The sequence below is a fragment of the Manis pentadactyla genome, chromosome 3, assembly GCF_030020395.1.
Source record: "Manis pentadactyla isolate mManPen7 chromosome 3, mManPen7.hap1, whole genome shotgun sequence".
In the NCBI taxonomy this organism is placed as follows: Eukaryota; Metazoa; Chordata; class Mammalia; order Pholidota; family Manidae; genus Manis; species Manis pentadactyla.
In genome coordinates this window covers 188,073,476-188,097,851 of record NC_080021.1, presented here as the reverse complement: position 1 = coordinate 188,097,851, position 24,376 = coordinate 188,073,476, and the positions used below count along the sequence as shown (strand labels likewise).

Here is a 24,376-nt window from a genome sequence, read left to right as displayed (position 1 = left end):
CGCTTAAATACAATGGTGGTAATTATGGCCAATGCTGCATGTTCTCAATAAAAAGGCAGTGACTTTTGGGGGAGGGCCACTCTTCAGGCTGCTCATGTCTTAAATATGCTCAAGCCTGCCTTGCAGCTCCCATGTTGGAAATGCACATGAATCATCCTAATTGGCCCTGTTTGGAGAGAAATGAGCCTTCACTTAGTAACAGGGTCCTGTGCCATTGTCAGCGATCACATGGGCTGCACCAGGCCCCAGTCCCTTCTCCCCTGAATTTCAACTCTGAGCATGGAGCTGGTGCAGAGAGAGTCCCCCTCTCCCAGCCACTCCTGCTCACTCCCTGGTCCTGTGTGGGCCATGGGGACCTGGTTTTTAAAGACACATAGCCCTCAAGAAGGCCTTTGGCTTGTAGGCTCTGCTGTTTTGCCTTACATACTTTTCCTGTGAGTACACTGGAGAAGTTGTTCTACAGTACAGTCTTTGGTTTCTGTGAGAACGCCTAACGGGCATTCCCAATCCTTTCTTGGAAAGGGAGCGGCAGACAGGCCTGCTATCAGGAACAGAAAAATGACTTGAATTCAGCTGTCCAAAACCCATTTCAGAAGCAGGCAGGCTATAAATGCATAAGTTGCCAAATGACTTAGGTTCTTCTGGGGTTGAGGTTTGGTGGGAGTCTGGCTTTGTCACCCTGCTAATGAGCATTCTGTTCCTGGATAAGGTGACTTCCACAAGGCCCTTCCCCTCTCCAGGCTTGGTTTCCTCCCCGGAAGGTGAGGGTATCCATCAGGCCGGATGATGGGGTTGAGATGATGATAGTCACCCCTGACACTTTTTTTTTATTGGAATATAGTTGATAGGCAATATTATATTGGTTTCAGATGTACAACATAGTGACTTGATAATTATATACATTACTAAATGTTCACCAAGGAAAGTGCAGTTTCCCCATTACCATACCAAGAATTACAATATTATTGGTTATATTCTCTATGTTGTACTTCCATTTCTCTGACTAAGTTATTTTTATATGTCTAACATTTCTTGAGCACTTGGTATGTGCTGGATCCATTCTAAGTAAGTATATCACTTATATTGGCTTACTTAGCCCTTGCCCCCATTGTCTTATTAGAGGAAAGGAATCTGAGGCCCAAGGAGATGAATGACTTGCAGAGCCATTTTGTGTCTCTGCTTTTGATGATACTTTCTTCTACCTTTCCAAAGTGCCCTGAAAAGGAAAGAAGAAAATTTGATTCTATCCTTCTTGACCCAGGGCTGGTCTGAGAGCATTTTCTAGGCAGTGGCTGCAAACCCCAAAAGGAGCACAAGCTCCTTCTTGAGCAAGAAGCTTGAAAGAAAAGTCTGTCTAGTAACGGGTCCTGCGCCATTGTCAGTGATCACATGGGCTGCACTAGGCCCAAGTCCCTTCTTGGGCAGGTGGGTGGAAGTTGAGGGGCTTTGCAGGGTGGTTGGGCACTGCTGAGCCAGTGTTCCTGGGGGGGATACAGGGAGGCTCAGGGGGTTACCCACAGTGGACCAAGCCTGGCCTGGGGCTCGCCTCCCATTGGGAGCTGTCCGTGGGGATGGGTAGTGGGCCTTGCAAGAGGTTCTAGGGGGCTTTTCCCAGGGTGGATGATTTTGGTGGAAATGCCCTGAAATTTTTAGAATGACTTTAAGAGAAAAATTAGGTAGCCATACAGGTATTGCAAAACCAGTATGGATCTGTAAGTTAGGAAACATTTGGTTACCTATTTCTGGCATTGACATTTAACCATTCCTCACTCCCCATTTCCCTATCTTGGGGCCTCCTGCTCCCCAGTGGATTCTTGCTTTTCAGATTGTGAATGGTGGTGAATGTTGGGATACCATGTGAGATTTCCTTTGCGCAAATTACACACGTAGAAGTCTGAAACTCACCAGATTAGATCATCTCCCAGGGCCCTTTTGGCCCTGACTTCACATGTCATGATTTTTCTGTCCTCAGGAGAGATGCACTGAATTCTCTGTCCATAGGCCCTGGTTGAAACTGTAGGATTGAGCTATTTCTGAATTCAAAATAATACCTCCTGCTGCTTGAGAGCTGCTGAGAAGCCTTTCCCTACCACTTACCAGTGAGGTTCTGGGATAAATAAAAGGCCAGGCTCTGCGCCAGCAGCCTCCCACCCAGGACCCACAGCCTTCTCCACAGGGATAAGCTGAAGGAGGGTGGGGTGTGTGTGAGTGAGCAAGAAGAGGGGTGCCAAGCAGGCAGGACCAGAGAGGAACTGACAGAGGCTGTAATTTGGGATGCATTTTTCCTGACATGTTGGAGCCTGCAGGTGTCTAGGCAAGCAGCTGTGGCCATGGGAGGGGAAGGACTGGAAAGACCAGTGAAGACCACTTGAAACACCCCTTGCCTCCTGACATGCAGGGCAGGTAACTGGCTGGTCTGTAAAGAAGTGTTTCCAGTAGAGCACCCAAGGTCTGCTCAAAAAAAATAGATGGCAGCTGTGGGTGGAAGGCTGCTTTAGTAGTGACGGATTTTCCAGGTGACTGAATTATGAAGTTGTGAGCTCCCTGCCACTGGAGGCATGTGGGCAGAGCATGCATGAAAAAGAGGGCTTAGAACTTTGAGGTCACTCTGCATAGCTGGGTCAGACCTTAGAGAAGAGAAGGGGAACTAGTCCTAGGTCCAGGATGAAAAGTGTCCCACCCCCAACCCCGCCCCTGCCCATCTAATTCCCAGGAGTTGAAGCTGAATGCATGAATGTAGCTAATTAATCTTCCCCAAATTAATTTCCTTCCCATGTCAGAAATGATATATTGGCATATGTGTAAGGAGAGTTGGCCTATGATGGTCCAAGCAGGGGACAGAGAGGCAAGCAGAGGACGCTTGGTGGTATCTCCGCATGGGGTGTTGTCCCCACAGTTTGCAGGTGTTACAGACCAGTTCTGTGGACCCCTCAGCCCTGGACATGGGCTGCCCACCAGGAGCACCCTGCCGGCTCAGCACATAGCTGGCATGGCCCTGAGGATCCCAAGAGGTTCTGCCTCTTAGCCAGGTACCCCAACAGGAGATGCAGCTTACATAAAACATGCAAGGGGAATAAAGGATCGTTCCCAAGAATTTTTCTTTTTGTGGTTGAGAAATATAACAACTATTGTCATCCAAATGGCAGCCAGGTTTTTCTGTGTAATCACTGAGGCCCTCTACTGGGGTTTCTTCTCAGGTCTTTGTTTTGTCTTCCCCACTAGATTTTCAGCTTCTTGTGGGCAGAGACCCCACTTGCTTCTGGGACCCTGGAGGTGTCTTTTCTTTATAAACCGTGGACCCGTTTTCAAATCATCTCATTATTTGCTCCTCACGACATGCATGTGAACCTGAGAAGGCAAACAGTTTTGCCCCATTTCGCAGATGAATCGCTAAAGCTCAAAGAGATAAAGCAGGTTGCCCAGAGTCCCCCAGCGAGGGTGTAGTAGAGCCAGCTCCGCTCAGAACTCTGTCTGGGCTGTCTCTGGGCTTGGCGCTACCACCCACCTTTCTGTGTTTGCATAGCCCCGGGCAGCTGCTGTAGCTCCCCTGCCACTGGTCAGCCTTGGGGCTTTGGAGATACCACATGCCTTCTCACTAGGGGTCCTGCAAACAGCCACCCACCTGCCTGGGCATTCCTTGAAGCTGGGGTTCTGCCATGGGGCAGCTGAATCTGTGCTAACAGCACAGACAGTTATTATCCAGTTAGCTGACCTCCACCTAAAGCCTCTGCTCAGACACCCAAATGGAAGGCGCTCCAGTTCCCAGGCAGCATGTCCCTTTGTTGGCTGTTAATGCATTCCCTGACTCACCGAGTTCACTTCTGTATAGTTCCTGGGTCTGTGCAGAACATGTGCCCATTGCCTCTTACCCAGGCAGCCCCCTGGTCATTTGAGGCCCTCTCCAGACCCCAAATCCATGTTTTGTTAATGCCATCTCTTGGTCAGCATGGCAACAGAGCCTCAGTTGTGGGGACATAAGCCTTATAGGGCCTGTATCACAGTGGGTCCCAAAGGAGGACCAGGCCTCCAGCCTGCTCAGTCCCCAGATGAAGGACAGAGGCATGGAGCCTTCTGGCTGCAGCTGCCACCTCATGCCCCTCATGGCATTTGCTCACCTTCAAGGAATCCTCCTGGCCTCCATAGTGAGGGCCAGGGCCAGGTTGCCTGTGCTCCTGAGGGCTGTGTGGCTTCTGGGTTTCAAGCAGGCAAGCCAAAACAAAGTGCCCCAGGCCATCCTTCTCTTTAAACTGGCTTAAATGCAAGGGGGCTTAGTCTTAACCTGGGGTTCCTGACCTTTCTGAAGCGTGTCAAACTCTGTGTGGGCATATGTAAATGTGACAGAGTCACAGCTTCATCAGTTACCGGATTCCCAAAGAGATCCATGACCCCCAAACTGTTAAGAAAACTAATATACAGTCTTAAGGGTGAATTGATGAGGAAATGGTCTAACTGGGACAATGTAGAACATTCCCAGGTGTGTACATATGCAGTTCGTTTTGGAAGAGAACAGAAAGAAGTCATGGGCCTCTAGAAAGGACCCAGGAACTCATGGGATGCCGCTACCTTGCTTTTCAGAGAGTGAGGGAGATTATCTTGCCTCATCCAGGAAGTGGCTGAATTCCTACAGACAGCAGAGCCCACAGAGATGACCATATGTCTTGAAAGAGCTGCCCGTAGGTTGGTGGGATGGTGCAGGTCACCCACTCCTGGAAGATGGTGGCTGCTTCACCTCTCTTGTCCCTCCTTTGTAGCAGTTTGAGTGATTTGAGCAGGGATGCTCTGTATTTCAGCAGTGGCTCCCCTCTGCAGCCCCACCAGCCTTACCTGGAGCTGGGAGATCTTCCTGGAGAATTTGCTGAGAGCCAGCTAGACTTAGCCTAAAAGGGTCTATGCTTTTGAACGGAGAACCATGCAAGTCCTCACAGCCAGGACCAGTGTCAGGCCCGGGCTCCCCACATGGGCCAGCACAGTATCTTGCCTGCATATAGCCCTCCCCTCTCCTGCCCAGGCCATATTGCTCAATCCAGGGCCAACAATCAGGATTGCACAGAGGAGGCTATTACCTTTGAGTCTTAGATTTTGGAGACAGACCAATACATGTTGGGTCATCTCTTAACTCCAGTTGACCCCCAGGGAGGAAGGCAAGAGAGAGTTGTATTTAGCACTTAACGTTCTTGCTTCACTTTAATGAACAAGGCTGAGAAATATCTGGAAAAAGTGAAATTCCAGAGTACTATTTAGAGGCTTAGCTTTAGACTGGTTCAGTAGAGGGCTCACTCTAGCTTAAAGTTTCCCAAACTTTCCTTGTAAAAATCACCTGAGGTGCTTATTAAATTTACAGGTTATTTGGTCTAGGAATCTGGCTTTTTTAACAAGCATTCCAGGCCATTCCTTTGTTCAGGCAAGTTTGGAAAACAGTTTATCCACTGTAACAGAAATTACCTGTTAAGAGGAGTACCTTTTTAAAAGTTCAGTTTTTATTATAACACATTAGTATCTTTTCTGTATTTGAAAAATGTGTAAACACTACAGACAAGTCTCCTTTAATTTCCTCTAAGCACCCAATCACAGCCCTTCCTTCCCCACAGAGGAGATATCAGTTTGAAGTGTTTATCTCCCGAGACTTTTTCTTTAAATATAGATAAAGGTTTCTGTTTCATTTTTTCATAAAAAGGTATCATATTGTAGTTATCAATATACATTCTCCTTTCCATTCAAAGCTATCTTGGGGAGAGCTATATTAGTGCATATAGAGTGACTGCTTTTCTTTTCAACCTGCTGCATGATATTCCATAGTGTGAACCTGGCATGGTTTATTTATCAATTCCCCTATTGATGAATATAGCAGGTGCTTGCAGTTTCTCATTATTACTTGTTCCAGTGAGTGTCCTTACCCATGTCTCCCTGGACACGTTTGGGAATAAATAATGAGAGGTGAGTTGCTGGGTCAGGCCGTGCGCATTTTTGGATTTTAATAGATTCTGCCAGAAGTGATCCTTCAGAGTGGCTCTGCCAATTTGCCTTTCCACCTAGAGTACATGGAGAGGATCCAGGCCTCACACAGGTGCAGCTGTCTCACAAAAGCATATGGCTGTGTGGTCAAGTGGCAATGGCCACCTTGCTCTAGTACATCCCTTTGAGGATAAGCAGGAGGACTACTTCCTGTCATAAAGCTAAATCCCCAAGATAAAAACACCTGGGCCACAGACTGCTGGAAGGGAGGGACCAGTTCTGCCCATCAATGTGTGCAAACCAGCCAGGAGGCATGTGGAGCCAGCTCACAGCCTTGTCAGAGAGGCGGTGAGCATGGTGGAATTCTAGAAAGCTCTGGGTTGCAATGGGCCATGTATGAAATAAGGGGAAGTTGGAACAGGTCTCTCAGGAATCCCCAGTTCTGCTGCTTTATGAGCCTGTGAAAGGCTTTTCAAGGCATTGCGCTGACCTGGGGTCTAGTTTGTTTGGAAGCAAGAAAAGGTTTGCCTGGGGTTTAACCATAACCCTGCTTCTTTTTTGGAGATGGGCCAGAGCACCCATCCCAGGAAGCCAAGAAAGTGAATGTGGCCCATTGGTAAGGCAACTGCACTCCGACAGCTTGTCTTTCTGCTGTGCTTAGCTCCACGGTGGCGTGGTGGGACCAGCGGCCTGCATTCCCTCTTATTAGCTCTGTTCCTGCCCCCATGGAACCACAAGTAGGCCACATGGAGTCCAGTGCCCTGTCAGATCCTTGCCAATCCAAGATCAGAATCAAGGAAATCTCATGTGTCCCGGTGGCCCAACCTGCAGGGGAGGCTCAGCTGGATCGCTTTTGGTTGAATTGTTGATTTGAGGGACTTGTTCACTACTTGGGATATTTTAAAGCAAAGCAGAATCAACCCCAATGGAATCCAAACTTACATCTGGGGAAACTCATTCTCTTTCCTTTTAACTCAGAAAATCAGCAGCCTTCACTCAAGCACCCTGCGCTGCAACCCTGACTTACAGTGTGCCCTGGTCTGCCTGGAGAGTGTCTCACTGCTCAGTGCTTGTGGCTAGAGCCTGTGGCATGTTGCATGGCACTCTGGTTACCTGCCCCCTCAGCTCTCCTAACACTTGGTTAAATTTTTACTCCCAAAACCAGGACATGATTTTACAAAGGTCAAACAGCTCTGTGAGTGTTTGCTGAGTTTCAGGTTGCTCAAACCTCAAATTCCCTCCCCTTCACCAACCTTACTTTGAAGCTGGAAAGCAAATTGATTAAATATACATTTTAGGAACCTTCCGATTTGCTTCTTAAACTAACAGAATTCTAAACTTTTTTTTTTTCTTAATGGAAGGATTTTCAGCTGTCAGCAGGTATAACTGGAACCATATGTCTGCAGAGACCAGGGGCTTTTCCTGGTTTTAGGATTTGTAAATTCTTATTGAAACGGAAGTAAGCAAGGCAGGCAGCTCGGGGCCTCGTGACAGCCCAAGCTCAGATCTCATTTTAATTAGAAAATACTGATAGTGCCTGCTGAACCGAAGGCCTCCCAGAGCTCCTGTCCCAGGGTGAACAAAGATTTGGTTTATATCCTGCAAGCCTCCGTGTTTGCACATTGCAGAGCACTTCCGAGAGGAGCTGGAATGTTGATTTCTAGATTATGGAGACTGCAGCCCTCTCCCTTCCCAGCTAATCCCCGAAAATGATTTTGTTTTCTTGGAGAAATATTTGCTCCCTTCCTTATTGCAGAATAGATGGAGGATGTTCATGTTGCAAAGAGACAATAAGGAAGGCAGGAAGGCGGGAGAGAGAAATGAGATTAGATGTCACCCACAGCAGGTTCGTCATTTTCTCCTTTTGGACTCCTGATCCCTTGGACTCTGAGACACAAAACCCTATACCGGATCAACGACTGAGCTGTTCTGTTTGACAGTGGTTCATGTGTATAATTTTCTCTCTAATGTGTTCTGCAAATGGTAGGGTGGAAATATCAAATGAAAGCCATCACCAGGCCTAGCTCCCCCCCACCCCCATCTGTCCCCTGCCCAGTGTCATCTGAGCTCACAAGTCTCAAGAAAGGCCATGGTTACAATGTCAGCATCAGGCAGCAGCCCCTCTGGGACTCAGAGCCTGACCCACAGCGTGATGAAGCACTGACAGAGCAGTGGCCGCGGGGCGCACATGCTCAGTTGGTGGGGACTCCAGCCTTGGATCTTTCACCAATAAGCATGCTCTTCTTCAGGATGCAATGCCCTGTGTGCTATGCCTCCCATCAGCTTCCGGCCACACGCCAGTGACAGTACTGCTGCCCACTGTCCCTCTGGCATCACATTCCTGGCAGCTGGAGGTCACTCGCTCACCCTGCTGGGGCTGCTGCCACAAGCTGCCATTTACCAGGCAGACAAAGGGGGGTTTTCCCTTCCTGTGGGTTTACTGGCTGGCCCCTAAGATGCCTTACATTCCAGGAGCTGGGAGAGAAAGGAAGCTCCTGTGGTTTCTAATTAAACCCACAATTTAAATAACAATTCATGTAGCGCCAAGGGTGGAGAGAAAGGCTGACCTGTCCCCTCCCAAAAGAGGCAGCTGGGTGGCCCTGGTTGGGAGGTGAGGACTTGCTCGTGGCCAGATGTAAGACCAAAGGGGCAGGTAACTCAGCAAAAGTCACAGCGAGTTTGTGGTGAAGCTGGGGTGCTTCGCAGGGGAACAGGCTTAGTGGGTTCCTCTCCTTTACCCTCTGGTAAGCACGGCCCTTGTGAAGGTTAGGAAGTAAGAAATGGGAGGAAACCTTGCAGTACTTCATTGTAGCCTCCAACTGAGAATTTGCAACCCTTCTCCAGGGAAAACATGGCAGTTTTTTTCTGAAGTGTTCGGCTCTCACATACATTCTCATACGTCTCCCTTCCCTCCCCCACTATGTACCCCCAAGTGACTTCCTCTGTTGTGGAACCTCAGTGTTTTCTGGAATACACACAGGTTAAAGAGGTCAGGAAGGGCCCTGGGAGGCAGAGGACCTGGCAGAGGGTCTTGGCTGAGCTCCTGCCCCTCTGGACCTCAGTTTCCCCACCTTTTTTTGAAATGTCTTCCCATTTGTTGCTTCCAAAGCCCTTTCTGGCCCTGGCAGTCTATCCAGCCATCCTGAGCTGCTGTTATGTTTTCATTGGACCTGTCTGGGGCCACAGCCATCTTTGTGGTGCATTGATCTCATCAAATTGTTGTCTTATTACCCACAGCATGATTGTGTTCCAGATTTGGAGAAAATGGAACACTGAACATAATCATCTCTAGAGAAGCTCTTCTATGCCTCAGCCAGCACCAGGAGTGTTATCAGCATTTCTAGGCTTTCTGTGATCTCATTTCCAACTTTCCTCCATTTTCATTCCATTAGATTGAGCAACTCACATTCCCCCAAGACACCCTCCAGGTTCTTGCCTCTGTGCTTCTCTGCCCAGATGCTCTTCTGTTCTCACTTCACTGTGTCCAGAGCAGGCCCCACTGCATGCACAGCCTCAGAGGCCCCTCCCTGTCAATGCGGCACTGACAGTGCGGGTTCTTTTATAACCCCTACAAGAATTGGAACTCCCCGAGGGTGAGCACTAGTGCCCCCTCCTTGCTGGTAAAGCACAGGCTCCGTTTATGTTTGTTGGAAGAAAGCCTGCCTGGCTGTGAACAGAAGTGAAGCAAAAAAGCCAAAGGTGGACTCACACCCCTGCCATCTTCCTCCCTGCAGGTGACCATTGCTGATGACTACTCAGATCCCTTTGATGCCAAGAATGATCTCAAGAGCAAAGTGGGAAAGGGGGAGAGTGCCGGCTACATGGAGCCCTATGAGGCCCAGAGGATCATGACAGGTAAGCAGAGGTGCTAACACAGGGACTCGCATCTTGGCAGGCAGTCCCTGGCCACCCTCAACAAGGGAATGTTTGTGCTTTCCAGGTGGTGGCTGGGGACAACACGGTGTTGCATCTGCACCCATTTTACCAGTTCATGTTTCACCTACTACAGGAAGAACCTGGAAGGGTGCAGTGAAAGTCCAATACCAGGGTACCAAGTATAGTTAGCCAAAATAGGGACCAAGAAGGAAATGGGGAGAAGAGCAGGGAAAGTTCTAACAGGAATTTCTGACTGCAGAAAGATACAATACTTGAGATAAACACTTAGCATGGAGCTTCCTAGCAACCAGGGCAACAAGAGAAACAGGCTGGGTCACCTTGTTTTCATTGTGTAGTAGAAGGGGGTGGACTAGATCAATTGGAATAAAATTATCCCTGACCCCGTACAAGGAAATTTTTGTTTTGGGGATGGAATCAGCATAAAGAGCCCTGTTTCTACATGGCAGGTTTATTGGAAATACAGAAACTTTTTACTATGGCTGTTTTCCTATTGGCCCTTGATGGTAAAGTCTTGTCAGAGCAATTGTGTGGGGCCCAGAAGAATGTTGCAGGGTATCCTGAGGGCCTATTTTCACCAGGATAATACTTGGAGTATCTTCAAGTGAACAGTTATCAGATATCACCCATCTCGGACAGACCTGGGGCCTGGACAGGGCTGTGGGGATAAAGCGCCACCATGGGGGTCCTCCTGGCTCAGGAGGACCCGTCCAGGGACAGAAGAACAGCTGTGTGGGTTGGCCCCCTCTGATCCTGCACAAGGCAGGAATGTGAGCTGGGGCACAACATGCTGCACAGTGTGGGAGGCTGACCAGGAGCAGGTTGAGAGTCAGCCCAAATTTTGAGGCCTGGTGAAATGGTGTCCTGTTATGTCTTGGAATTTGGGATACAGATGCCTCCTTCTGTGGCCCACTTACTGTTTGTTTGGTGTTCATGTCTGAGTACTTCCTCTTGATTCTTCTTGAGTTAGACTAGGAAGGGAAAGGAAGCAACATTTACTGATCACTTAGTATATGCTGACCTCATGCCCAGTATTAACTCACAGGGCTGTGGAGACCACATGGACAGCTGCTGAAGGATCTGGGTGCAAGTCCAGCCTCTGCTTCCAGTACTCTGCCTCATGTTCTGCTCCTGGACAGTGATCCTCTGGCCACTAGTGTGCCCTATAGAATACTTAGCCACTTGGTGAAGGGCCAGGGCGGGACCGATTGACCAGAGGGACTTAGGCCAGACTTCTGTAGGGGCACGCCTCATGCTCACTCCCATTTCCTGAGCTCTCCTGGCAAAGCAGCCTTTGTGGGAGGCAAGAGGCAGAGAGCTGAGCATGTGTCTGGGGCTGGGCTCCCAATGAGGGTCAGCCTGCTGTCCTCCAGCAACTCAGAGAAGCTGGGGTGCTGGTGGAGTCTTCACCTCAGGACTGCAGTTACATCTGCTCCCATTGCCACATCCCATCAACCCAGCCCACGTCCTGTCACCTCCACCCACGTCCCATCATCACCCACCTACATGCCATCACCACCTGGCTTGGCGAAACACCAGCTCTGTGGGAGCACCAGGGGCCATGCCGGTCTGGGCCCAGCTCCCGCGCTCAGGGCTGGTGGTGGCTGTGGTGGTGCTGCAGCTGTGGCCAGTCTTAGCATTCAGCAGGTGTCAGTTTGGTCTTAAGGAGTAGTGGATACGGGAGACATTTCAGAACCCTGGCACTTTGAGGGCAGCAAACTATCTTTGAGTTCATCCAAACCCAACAGCCTCACTATGTGGATGGGAAAACTGATATTAGGGAGGGAGAGGGACTTGCCCAAGGACACATGGTAAGTTGGTGGCTGAATGGCAAGTGTGGCCTGTGCTTGGCAGGGCAGTCTTTGGGGTGGAGTACTGAAGGAAGTGTAATGTTTGTGTTTGACTCTAGGGTATCCGGGACATGAGGAAATGGCAGGAGCCATCTGAGGCTGGAGCCCTTGCCAGGTCCCAGGCTCTGCACTGGGCTCTTTGACATACATACTTATTAAGCCTCACCACTGTCCTTGCAAAGGAGGCATTGTCTCATTTTACAGGTGAGGGAAACAGGACAGGTCACTTCCCTGGGGTCACACAAGTAGAAGTGAGGGTCTCAGACTTACATCCAGGGAACATGGGTGCAGGGGCTGAAGCATGGGAGGTGAGGAGGGGACACTAGCCTTTGCAAAGGGCCCACCACTCCCTGCTGTCTTTGGCGTGGAGCCGGTTTCGTCCCGGGTGCTGCCTTGGACCTCAGTGTTGTGGAGCCGATTAGCTAGGTAGAACTGTCCTTGGGACTTTGGCTTTTTAATGAGGGACACCCAGAGGGGATAGGTCCAAGACAAGACAGTTTGATTTAGCTGGAAACCTGTTAAAGATCTCATGTATTCTATCTCCAAAGAAGCATCTTTCCATTTGCTGCTCTGGGCTTTCTTCCTCGCATGGAGGCTATGCCCAAATTTACCCATGTTTTTTGTTTCTTAAGGAAATAGGTGATTAAACAGGACATTTTCTAGTTGTAATGACCTTGTTACAGCTCCCTTTGACTTGGAATTCTTTGTGTATAATGTCACTGAGTGACTGATGGCAGGGCTGGGGGCTGGGGTGAGCCATTGACATGTAAATGTCCCAAGAAGCAGCTCACCAAGGGGCATGAAGCTCCTGGGGGGGGGCACAAGGGCAAGATGGGGGTGGGGAAGGAAAATGTGGGAGACAGAGTGTAGCAAGGGCTGGCATAGAACACATTATGTTCCATCTTTTAGGGTGACCTTTTTTTTTGATGCTGTAACATTTATGTGTATGTGTGCACATAACTTCTAGTAACAGGACAGGCATCCCTGGTACATAAGGATAACACTGCCAGGAAGAGCATGCCCTCTTGGCCTGAGACAGTGTGCCTCTCTGTATGGATGTGGAAGGAGCTCAGGCTGGAGTCAAGCAAATCTGGGATGGCCACTTGCCCCCTGAGCGACCTTTAGGCCTCAGTTTTCCCCTGCAAAGCACTAGCCTTAGAGCGGGCAGTTAGTAGTACTCCTAGCTGCTTTTGACTGTGAACTGGCTGTTTGACGTTGGGTTGCACGTTCTGTGCCTCTGTTTTACCTGATTATGGAGTTAGAGGTCAGTAGCAGCAGCAACAACATGGAGGCAGCTGCTGAGTTCTCTCGTATCTGTTCATAGTACTGGTCAATTCTCACTGAATCCTCACCATCCTTTGAAGTAAAGGTGCCCATTTTACTGATGAAGAGAGTATACTGAGGCACAGAGAGGTTAAGTAACTAACTAGCCCAAGGAACCCAGCTGGGTAGTCAGCTGCGGGGCTGACTGCTGAGGACTTGCTTTAACCACATGCAGGACATTCTCTCTAGGCCCCGTGCAGCTCTGGCACACTGTAGCTTGGTTGTCAGCCCTGGCATGGCCAACATGGCCTGTGATTAACTAATGAGGTTTTGTTCTCTGTGCCCCTGGCTCCATGCATCAGGTGGTAGGGAGCTTTAGGGGGAGGTATGCTTTTTTGAACAGAGAACCTGGCCTCGCCCTGTGGGCTATGGCTGGGAGAGGGTGGAGAGGCACGGGCTCCCATCACCCCCTTTCCTTTGTCTGCCTCAGTTTCCTTCTCCACAGACCTGCGTCACCCACAGGAATTCAGTTCTGGCTAAGGTGGAGGCTCAGCTCTCCCCACAGAACCTCACAACCCAGATACCCATGGATTTCCTGGGCCCCACTCTCTGCCCCCACTACCCCTCTCACCCCACAGGTGAGCTCTTCAGGTACCTCCTTAATGCGTGAGGGCTCTATGAAACCCAGTTGGAGAGTTAGTGAAAAACTTGACTTTAATAAGGAGGGAAGCTGAGGCTCAAAAAAGTAATAATCCTTTTGAACATTCTTTTAACTTATTAAATGTGAAGCTCTCTTGTGAGGCAGTGAGTTGCCCATCCCTAGAGGTATCCAAGCAGAGGCAACAACCAGCATTGCAAGACGACATAAAGGTAGTTAAGTCTCAGGTGGGTGGTTGGCTCAGGTGACCTCTGAGTTTGGTGTCAACTCTGAGCTCCTAGATGTCATGATTCACTGTGTGTGCCTCATAGACATGCAGGACCAGCCCCATTAAGGGAGCAGCTGAGACCAGCTGTGAATAGGAGAGGACACGGTCAGGACTGGCAGCTCCCTCTCTCGGTGCCAGCCTGGCTTGCGTTCACTGTTTAGTTCCAGCTCCCCTTTTCATCTTGCTTGGCCCTTCTCTTGAGGTCAGATTGTGGTCTGGGCCTTCTCTGTGCTACATGGGCCTCAGTTTCCTCTGTGTACATTGAAGAGGAGGAATCAAAGCACTCCTGGGTTTCTTTTCAACTCTTGTCCATGTATTTGGTGGCCCTGGGTCAAGCCTCCCTTTGAGCCAATAGAATCATGCAGCTTCTCTCCAAAGCCCTGCCTGGCAGCCCATTTATCCTTCTTCCCTGTGTCTTGATCCTAGGCCCAGATGTGTGGAGACCTGCTTGTGCAGTGGGAAGGGCTCTATGCTCCGAGGCTGACTCGGGTGCCTGAGTGGGTCGGGAGGCCCAGCCTATTGAGGGCCACAGTGTCCTCAAAAGAGAGCACAGAACGCAGATGAGAGTCTTGGGTGAAAGAAAAAGCCTTGTACATGTGCATGAGATCATTGTTATTAGGGGGTAGAGGGCCTCTTTGTCCTTCCTTGGTATTCTGTGCTGTTGAATCCCTGGCCAGCCCCTGCAGGGAGCCCTGCCCACCTGGAGGTAGGTGGGCAAACCAGCAGGACTGTGGGGCAGGTGGTCCTCAGGCCTTGGATGGCCTGGCCTGGAGTGCTAGCTGTGCCCTGTTGTGTTGAGGACTGGACCGGGGCAGCTAACTGCCACTGCCTCAGGAATACCCATGAAGCAGGGCGAAGGGCTAGGCCCCAGGTGGTTAGTGGTTGGTGCACGGAGGTGAGTGGGTGAATCTCCTGTCGAGGAGGGACAGTGATTTCCAGTTTGGGCGATCCAGGTGGGATGGGAGGCAGGTGGTAGCGGTGGTAAGAGGTGGCTTTGGCAGTCCAGGCAGGAGGAGGAGCTTGAACCAAGGCAAGGAGGTGTGAGACCTTTTTGCTGGAGAGGAGTGGCAGGAGATGGGGCTGTGATAGGATAATGGTAGGAAAAGCTCATGGGGCAAGAGCTTGTAAAAGCTGATTGGATCATCAAGCCCTCATCAGCCTTAAGGCATGTAGTATTTCTCAGCTGGGGTCCTTTCCCCCCCCAGGCCTTCAGCCCCAGCAGTTCCCAGCAGCACCCAGGGTGGTGGGGCCGGGGATGGTGGGCATGAGTTTTTGTGGAGGGCTTCTCTGTGTGCCGGGCACTGCTCCAAACACTTTTCCATGGTGAACTCATTTAATCCTCAGAAGAATCCTGTGAGCTGTAAATACTTCTATCTACCCCATTTTACAGATGAGACAACTGAGTATCAGAAAGGTTAAGATGCAAGACTAGGGAAATGAGTGCTCTCTGGAGCCCTCGCCTGCAGCGAGAACCCCCACATCTGTTCCTGTACTCCCGGAGGGTCTGCAGAAGTACTCGGGAGTCTCGCAGTTCCTTCACACCCCTCTCTTCGGGTGACTACCTCCCCTGCCCCCCACACACACCCTTATAAGATTGTTCAAAGAGCCATCTCACAGGATGAATCACATAAGCATTAGTTGAAAGTGTTTTCACATAATTTTTAATATATAAGCAATTATACATTAAAAAGTCCTTAGCATGTTTTTATTATTAAATAAACTTTATAGCATAATAAGAGGAAATTAAAAGAAAGCCAGTTCATACAGAACACCGCTACCCTGACGTGGCCTTTTTCCTTGCTCACAGCTTGCCTTCTGCCCTTTTTAATTCTTATGTGCTAGTAGGCCTGCTCCAAGCAAAGCCCAGGCACTGGTTTTACAGGCAAGGGAGGGACACCATTTTGTATCATCTCATCCCCTGATGTGGCCTCTTCTAGTGGCAAACTTTTTTCTGAGCGAAGGGTGGTATGTACCATGTTGGAGTCTCTGTTCTAATTGTGGCCTTTTTCAGAAGGAAGGAGGCAGGAAATGTGGTTCTAGCTCTGGCTCTGCCCTGGTCTGCTGTGTGGCTTGAGGCAGGTTGCTTCCCATCACTAGGCCTCAGTTTCCTCAACTGGAAACTCAGATTTTGCTTTCTTCCCTGGGTACCATGAAGGTCCCTGCATCTGTCATCACCTTGGGCTTTTCCAGCTGCCCTAGTCAGAACTGTGCCTCTTCCCGCCTTACCCCCACCCCTCCACGTGGCGCCAGCCCAGGTTTTGTCAGGTTGTAAGGAAGAACTGGCCCTGGCACCCTCCCAGGAGAGTGTATGCTGCCTTCTCTGCTCTCAGGACAGGTAGGGTTGGAAGCTGCAGGTCTGGAGCATAGCCAGGCTCCAGAATTCCATTCAAATGCTTCTCAGAGAAGGGGGCCTCGGAATCTTGACTGGGTGTCAGGAGGCAGTCTCTGGCCACCCTACTTGAGATTTTCACCCTCATCGCATTTGCCACCACCTCTGCCCTCTGGTTCGAGGCAGCCCTGTTCTCCCTGTCCTCCTGGTAGCTGAGAAAGTAAAGGGCCTTTCTGTCTGGGCTTCTGAGACCAGGCCCTTCCCAGCTGCACAGTGCCCATGGACTCCGCTCCCAGGATGTCCGTGCCTCTTCCTTCCTCACCTGGCCTGCTTGGCACAACTCTGCTCAGCTCTGCTCCCCTAACTACCCTGCATCCCTTCTCTCGCCTCCTCCCTGGTCTGCCCTCCCCCAAGTCTCCTCAGGCTTCAGCCTGTCTTGATGGTCACCCCTCTCCCCTGGACTGGGGAGGTGTTTGGAATGGTCCTTGAAGAGCAGTCCTTTCCACACAGGAGCCCAGAGAGGGGTGTGAGCTGGCCACGGTTACATAGCAGCAAGCCTAGAGCAGGTCTCCTGACTTCTAATCTTGGGCTCTTGGACTTGTTTTGAAATGTTTTGAAAGCTACGCTTACGCCCTCTTGCCTGGCAGATAGAAAGCTTGTCATGGGCTTGCAGAGTTCCCTGGCTGGTCTATCATTTACCAGAATGACTTACCTACCAGACAGGAAGGAGATAATCAAGTGTAAATAGATTTTGTATTAGTCACCCTATGACTTTCCTGTTCTTGAGAAACAGCACGGCTCCCACACCCAGCCCAGTGGTGCTTACCTGCTCAGCTCCTGGCCCAGGGAAGCCAGGCAGGAGGGGAGTAGGTTTCCATGGTGACCAGTGGGCCCACTCTGGCAGTGCGTCCTATTCTCTCACCCCATATGCCTCTTCGCCTTTTGACCCTTGACACTGAGCTTGCCCAGCTTTTCAGGGAAGTTGCAACAGGACTGGGACAGGCCACAGAAAGCTGACAGTCACCGACAGCACACCTGTTATGTGCCAGATGTAGGTGCCCCATCTCATGGGGGAGGCTGACAAGGACCCAGACAAGGACTGACGTCTGTAGTGTAAAACAAGCCAAGGAATGATACCATCATGGCCTACACGGAGAGCAGAGCCACACTTCAGGTCATGACTCAAAGTGGCCTTCTCAGCAAGGCTTTCCCCAGCCACTTACCTTAAATTTCAGCCCATCCCAAACACTTGCCACCCCCTTCTGTCCTGAATTTTTTTCCTTAACACTGATCACTATTTAGCGAATGTATATTTTACTTAGGCTGTATCTTGTTCATAGTCTGTCTGCCACTATGTTGTGGGCCTTATAAGGTTAGAATTTTGTTCCCTGCTAGAGTCTTACTTAGTACCTAGCACAAAGGAGATGCTTGGTAATGGTTGTTGAATGCATGGGTATATTAATTAATCCCAGGGACCCAGGGCTGGTGGGCAGATGTGCTGTCCCTTCAGGATCCCAGAGACCTCCCATCCTCTGACAATCACTAGATCTGGAAAGTCCAAGTTTAGCCAGTTGCTAAATGGCTGAGGGTGGTGGGTGGAGGGGAAGAAACTGGCTTGGCCTCTGGATGAGAATTGGATGGGAGTCAAGCCAGAGACTCTTGTGCCTTGCTCTGTCTGGAGACTAGTTCTGTCTCCACACTGGGGGACTGCGTGGCGGTAACTGGTTGTGCCTCTTCCCCCCACCTCCCTTCCTGAGCTGAGAGCTCCTTGAAGGAAGGGACTGGGTCTTACTTATATTCATGTCTCCTCCGGGCCCAGCAAATATTCACCAGTTGGATGACTGAGTGTAGAATACAAATATATGGTGAGTAAGTGAAAGAAAAGGGAGCCAACAGTAAAGGGCTACCCATTGGAAACAGCTTTTCCCGTTTTGCCTGGTCACAGGGCCTTGGTCAGGGAACAAAGAGGGATGCACTCATTCACTGGATGGGTGTTTGCGAGCATCTGCTCTTTGCTGGCATTGTTCTGTGCTTCAGGACGTAGGATGGTCTCCCTGCTGTCTTTCGGGGCTAAGAGGCACAGCTGCGGCCCAGTGGCTGGCAGCGTGCTCCTCCTCTTCTTGGCCTTGGTGCAGGAGCACAGACTTGGGGTTGCCATGGGTTTCCCTAGAGCAGCAAGCACTGTTTTGTGCTGCTGGCGCCCAGCCTCATAGGTGTGAAGGCTCAAGAAGCTGATGGGAATATCCTGCTGAGCACTTGGCAGCAAGGGCCCAGGCCCCCAGGAGCACAGCCCCTAACTCCTCTTTTCCTGGCAGCTCTGGGAGAAATAGTCATTCTCCCAAAGGCAGAGATAAAGGAACAGGAACGTGAAGTAGAGGAGCTTACCTCCCCACCCCTGCCCCTTGCCTTTCAGAACCCCAGAGAGATATTAAAAGACCTGAAGGTAAGACACTGAGGCAGATGGCTGTCCAGAAACAGACTCAGGGAGACTCCAGTGGCATCCAACATCCACCCAGCAGCACCCTGTGTGGGGCAGAGCGTGCAGGCTGTGGGGAGGCACTGCGTGTTCCTTAGCAGGCGTGTGACACAGTGAGGAAGTTGTTAGGAAGTCATGCCTTCCTGGGTGTGTAGGATGGATTAGAGCAGAGAGAAGAACGAGGCAGGGAGACCGGTTCTATGTCTACAACAGTCATCTAGGCCAAGGGGCTGAGGCCAGAGCCAGGGCCAAGGATGTGGGGTGCTGGAGGAGGGAGCAGGTAGGTGCGGTGGAAGAGCTTGCCAGCAATTGTGGTGCAGTGGGAAAGAGAGAGAAAGTAGCTGGGATCCTGGTGAGTGGGAATATGAGAGGTTATCCAGATCTGAAGGTTCTAACCCAGGAGTGGAAAGAAGGTTCTTCCCAGGAAAGAGTCAGAGGGTTCAGATGTGGGTGCCTTTGCAGTCATGTGTTGAAGAGGGTGCTGGACTCGGCTCAGAGAAGGGCCCTGAAGTGCCCCAGTGCCCATGGGGGTCCTGGGGAGAGGAGCTGGTTTGCAAGGTCTGTCCAAGGAGACCACCAGCCACAGTTCCTGCCCCTCCAGAAGTCTGAGAAGGAGATTCAGTGATTTTCCCTATACCCTATTATTTGACTAGGTAATTAGCACCCTCCTTTATCTAGGGCTCAGGCTGGATTTCTGGAAGCTTATAGAGAGGACAGAAGGCTATATTTAAGTGTGCCTTTTGTAGATTATGCCAGGAATCTCCCTAAAGCTCTGGGAGGAAGCAGTGTGATTATTTCCATTTTGCAGATGAGAAAGCTGAGTCATGGAGGCTGACTAGAACAGTGTTCCATTCCAGGGCCCCCTCTCCCTGTGGGGTCTCTGCCTGGCAGTAAGAGGAGGGGATGCTGAGTAACAACAGGTTTTTATTTTTTGATGCAATCTTTCCACCTAGGGGGCAACTTGGCAGGTGCCCGAGGTTCAGTCCTCCTTCTGGGTAGTCCTGCCTTTCAAGAACTCTCTTTTGGCTTGGTCCATGTGTTTTCATGTGATATGCTGCCTCCAGTCCTTTTCCAAAACAGGCAGCATTGAGCATAAATAAATAAAATGCCACTTCTCTTACCCTTTTAGAACACAGGCCCATAATTGTACCTGGCAACCTAAAAAATGATACACTGAAAGAAGGGTCATCTGCCAAGGCCCAAGCTTTGCTGTGGGGCCTCCCTTTTCTAGCTGCCACATCATTCCTTGGGCAGTCTTGCTGATACAGCACTTAACACGTTGCATCGTGATTTATCTGCTAGAACTGGGGGCCCCTGGTGGGCAGGAACTTGCCCTCAGACTGTCGGCACCCTGTGTTTGAGATTTTGGCCCAGAACTTTCCGGTGAAGAATTTCCCCAGGTCAGAACTTGCTGGGTTTGGTGGAGTGTTGTGCAAATTAAGGGCAAACTCTTCCCCAAAGAATAAAGGTTCTCAGGTCCTCAAACTAGATCTCATCGTCTCCCTGGCTGGCTCACCTCTCGGTCCTGCCCAGTGGGTCCACATGTCCCCCTCTCTGATTCCGGGCTTAGGGCTGTTTGCCCATCGCTAGGTTCACTCCCATCGCTAGGCCTCAACGTCTGCGTGTGGGAACTGGCACGTACACCCAGTGTCGATGAACCCAGCCACAGAGCCCTCCAGGAAGCCCCCCTCTCCAGCACCCAGTCGCCAGACCTGGGTTCCGTTCAAGTCTTTGCAGTATCCTTGTGCCCCCTTCACCTACTCCATCTCTCCCCTTCTGGCTGGTGCCTGAGCCTCGCCCCCCTCACATGACCAGCCTTCATCATGCCGTCTCCAGTACTAGCCTCTTGCCTGCCAAAGCTGGGACAGCCTCTAGCCTGACCTCATCTGACCTTTGCAGCCAACGCAGGCCTGGTAAAGAGTGGAGCTGGGGGGGTCTGTCTCCTGTCAATTTCTTCCTCACTCAGCTCCATCTTGGCACCTTTGCTCATGCTCTGGGCTCCCCTTTGAACCCAGCCTGGCCTGCCAGTTCAGGGTCACCTTCTCCTGAAGCCTTCTGCCAGCGTCTGTGACCTGCTTCTTTCCCCAGACTTCCACAGTTCTGTAATCAGAACTGGACCAGTCAGCATTCAGTCGGACCCCTGCTCTTCACAGCTCCCCTCCTCAGCCTCCCTGAAGTCTACGGAGGTAGTACATGGGATTGTTTGCATTTTACTGGTGAGAAAACAGTAGAGGCTAGCAGCTCCCAGACCATGAGGGAGAATTTCTGGCATCCTGGGAGCTGTGTCCCAAAGGACAAGCAGGAGCAGGTCATGTGGTTGGAGGGTCAAGGGGAGGACCCCCAGGCTAAGGGAGCCCCATGGGGCTGAGGATGGTGGAGACTGAGATAGATGGGCAGCTGTGGGGTCAGACTAAATAGGTCCATGGGGCCAGCTCCTGCCCTCCCCAGTAACCACAACAAAAAAAGCCAGGGTCACCCCAACAACAACTTTATACCCCATCAGAACTGCAGATAGCCAGTGGGTGACAGCAGCCCTCTCACCCTCTACCCCCACCTTCCTTGTACTCTTTCAGGGTTTTATTCCCATTCCCTCCAGAGCTGCTTCTGCTGACAGCCTTTGCTAAGCCACAGAGTTAATACTGAGCCCAGCTGCCGTGGGGGAAGGGAGGTAGGATAGCTGGGAGGAGGGGGCAGTATCAGCCAGGTAAGGTGAAGGAGGGGCATCCCCACCCTTCAAGGTGAAGCTGAAGAGGGGGCTTTGCTGGGCCTCAGTTTAGCCCCTACTGTGCTGGGAGATGGAGCCCCCTGGGCCTGTCCCCAGGAAGGTCATTCTAGTGGGAGGTGCCCATAGGACCTGTAACTGCAGTCACTGAAGTATGTCAGGTGTGGCCATAGAAGAGTGTACCTGTGGGCTGCCAGGGAGGGTGTGGTTTGGTCTGCTTGGGTGGGATCATGTGGGGTACTAGTCGGGGAAGGGTGGTAGGAGCAGAGGTCACATGGGGTGAGGCCCAGACCCATGCTCTGAAGGTGGGCTTGAAGGAGAAGCTAAAGGATGGTGGGGTCCTGACAGACCCCCAGGAAGGCCCTTGTGTTTTGGTTAGGGGGTTAGGGGTCCTTAGAATTGTGAGCAGCACCCCGCCCTCCGAGCAGGGCCGTAGGCTTCTGCTTGCCCACCTCTACCCCAACCTCGTCCCCACCCCAGCCCAGCCCATTGTGCAAAGCAAAGGAACCTTGTTGACTTAAACCTCAAAGAAAACTAGGTGGTGTTTCCATTATTTTCATAATTTACACCCAGAAATTAAGAGGAAGAGTTTGTTTGTTATTAATAAACTCAGCCTTTTACCCCCAGACTTGAAACTAATTTTCGTCTGGACCCAGTTTTGCTAAGTAATTCCCAAGGCTGTGAGTGCTAATGAAAAGCTTCGGGCTGCCTTTTGGGCCCCAGCCCACGCCCCTCACTCAGTCCCAAACATTCACAGAAGTGTGGGATCTCGGGGCTGAGACCGAGGTGGAAGCTCAGCTCCACCTCCCCAGGGCCTCACAGCCTCTGCAGGGACTTGCTGCCAATTCCTGGATTCAGGGCAAGTGGTGCTGCTGACTTGGACCTGTACTTTGTGTGCGGTGCTGTTTGAACTGCTCCAACTCGGGTGTTAAACCTTTCCCCTCTCTGGAAATCTTCCTTCACAGAGTGAGGATTTTAGAGCTAAGCAGACTGGGGGACTGTGTGGTTACCCCCTTATTTTATAAGTGAAGAAACAGAAGGCATGTAGGGGTGTGTGGGGACTGCCCAGTGAGTGGCGGCCCCCTTCCAATCCTTCCAGTCCCCACAGTGTGGTTCAGCAGCTGTTTGAAGGCTTCCTACAGACAGTGTCCCCTTGTTTCTGGGAGTTCGTCACCTATACATAGCCCATCTTCTCTCCTTCATGTGCTCCTCAGGCTTTACAGTGGACGGCACCCTTGAGAGCTGTCATCTCTACCCAGTCATGGGGGAGGTGGAAGCAGGCCCTCCCCCTGACTTCCCTGGCTGGACCTCCATTGAGGTGGGGCCATTGCTCTGCCTCCAGGGTCCTGTCTTTTCCTTCTCAGGGGCTAAAGAGTCCCCAAGGAAAGCATCTTTATTTCAGGAAATCTGTAGGTTTGTGGAGATTTCTAATATTGTCAGATTACTTGGCCCTTCTCTAATTTTTTCCAGGACTTTAGTTATCAGTCGTATGTGCAGGGTTATTGTCATAAGTTAATAGTTACATCTCCTTTTACTGACTACAAAGTGCTTTCCCAGACATTATCTCATTTCATCCTCATAACAACCCTGGAGGCAGCCCTGTTCTCATTGTTAAGATAGAGACACCGCAAACTGGAGAACTGCAGCAGCCTGCCCAGGGTCACCCAGCAGCAGTGCTGGGCAGGAGCCCCAGTTCAGGACTTCAAATCGTGGTGCTTGTTTTGCTGTGTCACCTCAGTCCTTGTTCCCTGCCCCTTTCTTCACTGCTCAGAGCCTGTGCTCTGAGCCAGGTTCTGTGGGAAGGAGACATGGACAATAAAGATGGTCACAGCAGCTCCTGCCCCCTTGAGCTCACAGGCTGGAATGGGAGGGGACCTCTTATGAACAGAGGCTTCAGTGGGTAAGTGTGGAGAACTGCTGAGTGCTTGAGTCCTTGGTGGATGCTGGGAGAGGAAGCCCTGTGTGCTGTTGAGTGTGTGGCCTCTAGGGGAGTTAACCAAATTTTCCAGAGCCAGCCAGCCCTCCTTTCTACTCTTGGGCTGCCTGTTGTCCCCTGTGTCCCCAACACCTCATTGCATCTTACAGTGAGGCAGGACTGCAGAGGACCCAGCTCAGAGTGTCTGACTCAACTCTCTTAGATGAGGTTTCCAGGTCAAAACATCCAAAGGGCTTGGCCTGCAGAAGCCGCCTTGGCTACAGGATGGAGCTGCCCAGGCTCTCCCCCATCCACAAAGAGCCTTGTGGGTTTTTCACACACAGGGCGAGAAAGGCACAATCATATTTGGAAAAAGCCCTGGGTTTGACACTCGCTGCAGAGCTATAATTATCGTCTTTAATTACACGACAGGGCCTCTGCCAGGGAGACGTGCTTGACGATTATCTCCTCTCCTGACAAGGGTGGTTCCATCTCCCTTTGTAAGTACTGACATAAACACACATGCTCATTTGAGATTTCAGAATTATGAAAGAGCTATTCAGAGTTGCCTACCAAGGACCCCTGGCTTCTTTTCCAGGAGAAATGGGTGAGCCAGCTATAAGCCATGCAATAGCGTTCCTGCCTGCAGCTTAAAATGACACCCATTTACCTCTGAGTTGACTTGATCTCTAAAAGTGGAAAATCAGTTTGTTTCTGATGCTAAAAAAAAAAAAGGAGAACAAAACTCTTATTACCAGGGAACCTGTATTTAGAATACAGATATAACTTTCTCAACTATAACAATGGTAAAAGATAATGCAACTAAGAAATGGGTAAAAAATCTAAACAGATATTTCTCCCTGACTCCTTGCCTTATTCTCTTTCTGCCTCTGTTGCAGGGTTGTGGACATCTATTTTCGTGTCTCCTTGACATTCCCCACACAAGTCTTGAGTACCTGGGGTGACAGAGAGGAGCAGAAACCCCCACTCTGGGAGTGTGGATAGTGTGAGGGCCTGGCTAGTGAGGGCCCAGCCTTGAGAGTTCATCT

General features: G+C 50.7%; 1 protein-coding gene across 3 annotated transcripts in view; it reads left to right on the top strand.

The window, feature by feature from the left end:
• Nucleotides 1-24,376, top strand: part of SHB (SH2 domain containing adaptor protein B) — a 126,297-nt gene that overhangs the window by 37,747 nt on the left and 64,174 nt on the right. For all 3 annotated transcript variants that reach the window (XM_036888283.2, XM_057498862.1, XM_036888284.2), the window contains exon 2: nucleotides 9,687-9,807. In XM_036888283.2, the coding sequence (XP_036744178.2) occupies nucleotides 9,687-9,807 (121 nt within the window). The remainder of the gene's footprint in view (nucleotides 1-9,686; nucleotides 9,808-24,376) is intronic.